Source organism: Tachyglossus aculeatus, chromosome 14, assembly GCF_015852505.1.
Source record: "Tachyglossus aculeatus isolate mTacAcu1 chromosome 14, mTacAcu1.pri, whole genome shotgun sequence".
Taxonomy (NCBI): Eukaryota; Metazoa; Chordata; class Mammalia; order Monotremata; family Tachyglossidae; genus Tachyglossus; species Tachyglossus aculeatus.
In genome coordinates, this window is record NC_052079.1 from 28,693,252 (window position 1) to 28,701,916 (window position 8,665).

Genomic DNA, 8,665 nt, shown 5'->3' on the forward strand with positions numbered 1-8,665 from the left:
CCCATTTTGTTTCTTCTACCCCAGAAAACTGGCCTTAACTACAGTTTCGTTTTGCAAACATTAATTTATAGCTATGACCTTGTTTCCATAACTGTTCAATAATCTTTTAAACTGTTCTCGCATTCCCAATTTTGTTCTTTAACTTTCCTCAGTTACACCTCCATATTTTTCTAAAGTATGTAGATCAGTGCTAGCATAACTCTAAACTCATCATCCTCAGAGAAGCAGCAGGGCCTAGTGGATAGAGCACAGGCTTGGCAGTCAGAGAACCTGGATTCCAATCCCACCTCTGCCACTTGCCTTCTCTGGGCAAGTCACCTTACTTCTCTGTACCTTTTCATTCATTCATTCATTCAATCATATTTACTGAGCACTTACTGTGTGCAGAGCACTGTACTAAGTGCTTGGGAAGTACAAGTTGGCAACATAGAGAGATGGTCCCTACCCAACAGTGGGCTCACAGTCTAGAAGGGGGAGACAGAGAACAAAACAAAACATATTAACAAAATAAAATAAATAGAATAAATATGTACAAATAAAATAAATAGAGTAATAAATATGTACAAACATATATGCATATATACAGGTGCTTTAGGGAGGGGAAGGAGGTAAGGTGGGGGGATGGGGAGGGGGAGGAGGGGGAGAGGAAGTAGGGGGCTCAGTCTGGGATGGCCTCCTGGAGGAGGTGAGCTCTCAGTAGGGCTTTGAAGGGAGGAAGAGAGTTAGCTTGGCGGACGTGCGGAGGGAGGGCATTCCAGGCCAGGGGGATGACGTGGGCCAGAGGTCGACGGCGGGACAGGTGAGAACGAGGCACGGTGAGGAGATTAGTGGCAGAGGAGTGGAGGGGGCAGGCTGGGCTGAAGAAGGAGAGAAGGGAGGTGAGGTAGGAGGGGGCGAGGTGATGGAGAGCCTTGAAGCCAAGGGTGAGGAGTTTTTGCCTGGTGCATTGGTTGATTGGTAGCCACTGGAGATTTTTGAGGAGGGGAGTAACATGCCCAGAGTGTTTCTGCACAGAGACGATCCGGGCAGCAGCATGAAGTATAGATCGAGGTAGGGAGAGATAGGAGGATGGGAGATCGGAGAGGAGGCTGATGCAGTAATCCAGATGGGATAGGACGAGAGCTTGAACGAGCAGGGTAGTGGTTTGGATGGAGAGGAAAGGGCGGATCTTGGCAATGTTGGGGAGGTGAGACCGACAGGTTTTGGTGACTGATTGGATGTGAGGGGTGAATGAGAGAGTGGAGTTGAGGATGACACCAAGGTTGCAGGCTTGTGAGACGGGAAGGATGGTAGTGCCGTCAACAGTGATGGGAAAGTCAGGGAGAGGGCAGGGTTTGGGAGGGAAGACAAGGAGTTCAGTCTTGGACATGTTGAGTTTTAGATGGTGGGCAGACATCCAGATGGAGATGTCCTGAAGGCAGGAGGAGATGCGAGCCTGGAGGGAGGGAGAGAGAGCAGGGGCAGAGATGTAGATTTGGGTGTCATCAGCGTAGAGATGACAGTTGAAGCCGTGGGAGCAAATGAGTTCACCAAGGGAGTGAGTGTAGATTGAGAACAGAAGGGGACCAAGAACTGACCCTTGAGGAACCCCTACAGTAAGGGGATGGGAGGGGGAGGAGGAGCCCGCAAAAGAGACTGAAAATGAATGGCCAGAGAGATAAGAGGAGAGCCAAGAAAGGACAGAGTCTGTGAAGCCAAGGTTGGGTAGCGTGTTGAGAAGGGGGTGGTCCACAGTGTCGAAGGCAGCTGGGAGGTCGAGGAGGATTAGGATGGAGTATGAGGCATTGGATTTGGCAAGCAGGAGATCATTGGTGACCTTTGAGAGGGCAGTTTCCGTGGAATGTAGGGAACGGAAGCCAGATTGGAGGGGGTCGAGGAGAGAGTTGGCATTGAGGAATTCGAGGCAGTGCATGTTAGATGACTCGTTCAAGGAGTTTGGAAAGGAATGGTAGGAGGGATATAGGGCGATAACTAGAAGGTGAGGTGGGGTCAAGAGAGGGTTTTTTTAGGATGGGAGAGATGTGGGCATGTTTGAAAGAAGAGGGGAAGGAACCAGTGGAGGGTGAGCAGTTGAAGATGGAAGTTAAAGAAGGGAGAAGGGACAGAGCGAGAGATTTCATAATTTCTTCAGCTGAAAAATGGGGATTCAATACCTGTTCTCCTTCCTGTGGGGCAGGAACCGTGTCCAACTTGATTAGCTTGTGTCTCTACCCCAGCACTTAAAGCAGTTCCTGACACATAGTGAAAACTTAAAAAAATACCCAAAAAAATAATTGTTGATTGGTTCGAGCTATGTGCAAAACACTGTATTGTGTGCTTATTGTGTGCAAAATACTGAACCCGACATTAGGAAGCATCTACTAAAAGTTGGAGATATAATTACTGCCTAGAATCTAATGAAGAAGATGGTCAGATACAGACCCCATGAGAACTAAAGAGAAAATGTTAATAAAATGGCAAGAGCAAAAGAAAATAAAAAAATGAAGAAAATGTTTAATAAATACTATAAAGAAACCGAGTTGCACATCTGTGTGGGATTGTGATTGAATGAAGCCATTATTTAGAAAAGAAAATGAATTTGGTTTCCCATAAGTAATTCTTTTTAAAAAATTGGATTATTCTCTTCAATGACATGAGCTTTTTAGAATGAAGAGGGAAAGAAACTGATTGTATGTTAGAGATGCTGTAACTTTAGCAAATTGCTTTAACTTTAGCAAATTGCCAGATGCCTCAAGACCTGAAAACATGTCCATAGATAGAAGTATTTCCTCCTGTCCCAGAAATCAGCCCCTTGCAGAAGTTTCCCAGAGAACAGAATGGAGTTTTTCATTTGTCCACATGAGGTGAGATTTGGGTTTGTTGTTCCTTCTTCTTCTGTTCTAGAAAGTGCAAGTGGTGGTAACTGTTTTGGACTATGACAAGATTGGCAAGAACGATGCCATCGGCAAAGTCTTCGTGGGCTACAACAGCACCGGGGCTGAGCTACGACATTGGTCAGATATGCTGGCCAACCCGCGGCGACCTATCGCCCAGTGGCACACCTTACAGGTCGAGGAGGAGGTGGATGCCATGCTGGCAGTCAAGAAATAAAGAAGAAGAAGAAGAAGAGAATGAGAAGACAAAGACGGAGAAGGAGAAGCCTTTCTGCATTTGCCCACATAGTGCTCTTTAGCCAGTATGTGTAAATACCTCAGTAATCTAGGTCCTTTCATTTCTAGCCATGCATTCTTAACACAGATCAGTGGTACTTCGATTCCTGTTTTAATTTGCACAACTTTAAATGTAGAGAGCCTCCTAAACCCCTCTTCACCCCTATGGCCCTCCAAATCTTCTTTTAAGCAATATGATGTGTAGATAGAGCATGACAGAAATGAGTTATCGTATTCCACCATTGTACATACACCAGTAGGCTAAAACTTGATTTCTAGTTTGTGTATTTGTATGTTGTAATTGTTTCCTAATCTGTGTATATCTAGATGTTTTTAATAAGATGTTCTATTTTAAATGATGTAAATTGACTGAGATATAGGAGAGCTGATGATATATTATAGGGTAAATAGCGTATTGTCTGCATTCCAGTGAAAATTCCAACTTGTGAGGCACTAGTACAGTTACACTGACATCTTAAAGGACAACTTAAATCTGAGCTTTCCACGAAACCATTCCAATACCGAAGTATACTGATGCTGCAGATCCAAGGGGTAAATCCAACTTTGCGGAATTCATTCACAGGCAACCTAACATGATCTGAGCAGCTTCCCCAGCTCACCTCAAGGAAGCGTAGTCACGGGCCAGGATTCGACTTTTTTTCTATACCTGCAATCAAAAAGTTGCAATCATAGCTTTACGCTTACAATTGAGGAACCAGTTGAATGGGAGGTAATTCTTTCATAGTACTGCATAATTGAGGAATCACGTGATAGTGTTTTGTGTGTACATGTATGTGTCTGTTCGTATGGGTTGGGGGTGGGGGGGTGGGAAAGACGGGAAAGGAGCTGGGGTGGGGGGAGAAGTCAGCATTCGTGAATGCCCACCAAACCATTAAAAAGTAGCTCTCCGTGGTCACCTTTATACACGTTGTGCATATCCCGTGGCTTCTGTCTCGGATTCACACACTCTAATAACTCGAATGAGTTTACACATTAGACTTTGTAACAAGATATTTTATTATAGAAAATCAGATTAGAAGGAATACAGGATATTTTTAACACAGCCGGCTGGGCTCATAACACAAAATAAGTTTGGGGTAAACAGACAGTATTGTAATCCCATCAAAAGTTGACAAAATTTTAGCCATAGTTCTGAATGCACTTCAATTAAGCCAAAACAGACAGCTAGTGATCTTTTTTATATACTCTTTATACTTATATAAGTTTTAATTTGTCCTTTAAAAAGGTGAAACAAAACAAAGAGCAAGTTCTAGAAAACTGAAGCAACCTCTTGTGTATACTAGATGCTCGTTTCAGGAGGAGTTTTTAAATGTTTTCAATGTTATGCATTAACTGGCATTATTATGAAGCTATTAGTCATTCCATAAGAGTCTTAAGGGACTGCTCTGTGTATCATTGTGACTACCGTGTGTGCTTAGAGATGTAGTTTTCTCAGTGAAGAGCAATCGGTTTACTCTGTAGCGATATTGTAACGATACTGCCATTTCCTTCTCCTGCCCTGCTGAAGGCATGCGTGTATAGCACAAACAGTTCTAGTGACTAACGGACCAATTTGGAACTGAAAAGCTATGCAGAGAACGAGGAAGTCCCCTGCAATAGAGGGACAACACAGCATTTGTTGAGCACTGTGCAATAGTCCATAGATTCCCCGCCTTGCCCCCCACACTCCGGTAGGGATAGTTGTCCCTTGTATTCGAAGATTCGAAGAAGACATGGGGAAGAAGGTAGCCTGTTAACCGCCCACCGTACCTCGCCTTTTCCCCAGTAACTTTAGTGACGGCCTCTTCCCTTTCCCGCTAATGACCTTTTTCGTTCCTAAGGCCATTAATGGAAGTCGCAGTGCTTCAGAGTAGAGGTTCTTTGAGGATCACAAGGAATCGAAATCAAACGGGAGTAAGGAAGGGTGAGTCTAGAGCTCGGATGTATTTAATCTTGCCCCTTGCCAGGACTCCGATGGGAAGGGACATTCAACGGGGGTCAGCAGTGGTGTGTCTTGAGGACAGACTGGGTTTTGGCTGCTGAGGGGTAGGTTTCCCGCTTCAACTTTTCCTAGTTGAGGAGGTGGGGGGGCTGTTGCATCATTTGTTCATAGCCATAGAGAAGCCACCGAAAACCTTAGAAGTGGAGAAACTCTAGAACAAATGGAGTAGCGAGAGCCCCCTCCTAAAATGAAGTAAGAGACTCCTTGAACCTCATTCCTTGTTAGGACATTAAAGCGTGGAAAAGGCACCAGACGCATATGAGATGAAACGTTTGTAGGTCAAGAAAAATTCAAGAGGGACTCTTTTAATCACAACTTTAAAGGACCAAACCCCACCAAGGAGAGGGGCTAGGGTGACTTTTCCAGAAATGTCACTTCACCGAATCTAGCTTTTAGATTGTTTGTATAAAAGTGAAACATCGAAATGGGCAGGTTCAAGCTGTCGGAACAAACACACAATATTTGCCGCGTTGAGTAAGTACCCTTAATGCGTTCTCTTCCAACACTGCCAGACTGACTGTCACCATAGAACTTAGAATTGGTAGGTCCTTTGCCGTCATTCTCAAGAGAATGATTGAACCTGCTTTGTGACCAAGACGACAGTTTATCCTCAAAAGAAAGATCTCACGTACCTTTCTGACAAAGCTGTGTAAAGTATTAGAATCTGATGCTGTAGAAAGATCCTAGTTGCCTTGGTGTATACTTACTGCCTGCTTATGTGTTTCTCTATGTGTTTTTTCTCTGTATCTTGTAGAAATGTTGGGGTGTTTTATCCTGCCATATGGCTCGTGGCCCGCGAGCTGACAACTTTAGCTGTATTTTACCTTCATTTTGATGAGGTGGTTTAGATTTTGTTTCACTTTGTGTAGTGAATATTCCACAGTAGTTTTCCGATTGGTGTTAAATGACTTAACCTATTACACAGATATCCAATAAAAATGTTTTATTTCCTGTTGGTGCCGCAACGTTTGCCATCTTTTCTCCACCCCACCCCCGGGCCCCAGCCCAGCCCCTTCGTCCTCTTTAGGCCAATGTCTGTTGCCGAAACAGTAGCCGGTTTTCTTGGGGCTTCATTCACTTAGAAGCAGTGGGCAGTTGCACAAAGAGCTCTTTCTGAATGCTCAGTTTTCTGCCCCGTCTATGAATCCGGCATGGCTGAGGGATGACCAAAGCTCAGAGACTGTTCTGCCAGTGTGTCCCTGTCCTGTTCTGGGCAGGGCGCTCTGAACGTGTGTTTTTTTGTGTCTCATTTGGATCTGTTCTCTTGGCTCACTTCAGGCTTGCTGGCTGCCCCAAGATTCCCCCTGGAGGGAGGGTTCTCCATTTCTGTGCCTGACTAAGTCCTGTATCCCGCCAGGGGAAGAGCGGTGGCAAATTGTTCCTTTTAATTTATGCCTTAGTGAAATTTCCAGAAGCCCACAGAGCAGATTCTGTGTACCCCGCCGACAGCCAGTGCTGGAAGAAGAAAAAAAAAGAAAGAAGCCAAGCCCAGGGGCCTTATGCAGAGAGATTTAATTTTCAGGACATAAACTAGTTTTTTCTTGTTTGGCAGAGATTCAACTTTCACCTCTTTGTTTGGGGGCTGATTTTCTACCATTTTCTTTTACTTGTTTTGAGAACAAAAACTAATAATTGTGGCATTTAATAATAATATTATTGGTGTTTTTTAAGTGCTTATTATGTGCCAAGCACTCTTCTAAGCACTGGGCTAGATACAAGGTCATCAAGTTGTCCCATGTGAGGCTCACAGTCTTAATCCCCATTTTACAGATGAAGTAACTGAGGCCCAGAGAAGTTAAGTGACTTGCCCAAAGTCACACAGCTGATAAGTGGCAGAGCCTGGTTTAGAACCCATGACCTCTGACTCCCAAGCCCGTGCTCTTTCCACTGAGCCATGCTGCTTCTCATTTATTCTTATTTGTTAAGCACTTACTATGTGCCAAGCACTGGGGTCCATACAAAATAATTGGGTTGGACACAGTTCTTGCCCCATACGAGATTCACAGTGGGACAAGTCATTTCACTTTTCTCTGCCTCAGTTCCCTCAGCTGCAAAATGGGGATTCAATTCCTGTACTCCTTCCTACTTAGACTGTGAGACCCTGTGGGGTGTATCCCAGCACTTAGTAGAGGGCCGGGCACATAGTAAGTGCTTAACAAATGCCATTTAAAAACAAAAATTAGTTGAGGTGGACCACCAAGAGAAGTACTGAAAGACCCACTGGAGACTTGTTTTGGTCTTATGTTTCAGGTGTGATGTTTTTGTAACCTCTAGCTGTGTGCAGTTCCTTTAGCTGGAGGACAGCCAATTTAGATACAGTATTTCTGAGTCAAAAAAATAAAATTATTTACCGATTTTTAAAATGGTATCAACTGGTTCTCAAACTCCATTTGTGAAGTACATATGGAGAAACCATTTTACTCCTAAGCTTTTCCTCAGTCCAGAGTTTTTGTCTCATCTCCCATGTGAACGGGCATTGTGCCTCTCACCACAATGCCACCAAAATACCCACCCTTCCAGACTTTGGATCTGTCAGAAAAATAGTTTGAATTCCATTGATCACCTCCTCACTGTGCCTCATTCTCGCCTGTCCTGCCATTGACCCCTGGCCACGTCCTACCCCTGGCCTTGAATGCCCTCCCTCTTCACATCCGCCAAACTAGCTCTCTTCCCCTCTTCAAAGCCCTACTGAGAGCTCACCTCCTTCCCAGCCTGAGCCCCGCCTTTTCCTCTGCTCCTCCTCCCCTACCATTGTCCCTACTCCCTCTATCTGCTTGACCCCTTTCCCCTCTCCACAACACTTGTGTGTATTTGTACATGTTTATTACTCTATTTTATTAATGATGTGTATATATCTATAATTCTATTTATTTTGATGGTATTGACGCCTGCCTACTTATTTTGTTTTGTTTCCTTTCTCCCCCTTCTAGACTGTGAACCCGTTGTTGAATAGGGATTGTCTCTATCTGTTGCCGAATTGCACCTTCAAAGTGCTTAGTACATTTATTCATGTGATTGAATGAATTTATTGAGCACTTACTGCCTACAGAGCACTGTACTAAGCACTTGGGAGAGTGCAATATAACAATTGGTAGACATGTTGCAAAAATCTGTCTCAGCAACTGGCAGCCCTGGACCCTGAATGGGTGAGGAAACCAGGGTAATTCACCTGGTTGCTATCCTACTAGTCTTGGGGTATGGGAGGGAAGGCTATAGTCAGTCAATCAGTGATATTTACCGAGTGCTTACTGTGTGCATTGTACTGTATTAAGTGCTTGGGAGAGTGCATTATAACAGGGTTGGCAGACACATCCAATGCCCACAATGAGCTTACAATCTAGAGCGGGAGGCAGACATTAATATAAAATAATAAATAAATTACAGATATGTATATAAATGCTGTGGGGCTGAGGGTGAATGCAGTTCCTCTCCCTGCCCCTCTTCAGGCTGACTCCCTTCTTTTATTTTTAGGGTATTTGTTAAGTACTTAATAATAATAATAATAATAATAATA

At 44.1% G+C, this 8,665-nt stretch overlaps 1 protein-coding gene across 2 annotated transcripts in view; it reads left to right on the forward strand.

Moving 5' to 3' along the window:
• SYT1 (synaptotagmin 1) overlaps positions 1-3,094 on the forward strand; it is a 675,618-nt gene extending 672,524 nt beyond the window's left edge. For both annotated transcript variants that reach the window (XM_038756587.1, XM_038756588.1), the window contains exon 11: positions 2,884-3,094. In XM_038756587.1, the coding sequence (XP_038612515.1) occupies positions 2,884-3,090 (207 nt within the window). In that variant the 3' untranslated portion in view covers positions 3,091-3,094. The remainder of the gene's footprint in view (positions 1-2,883) is intronic.
• Positions 3,095-8,665: the final 5,571 nt, after the last annotated feature.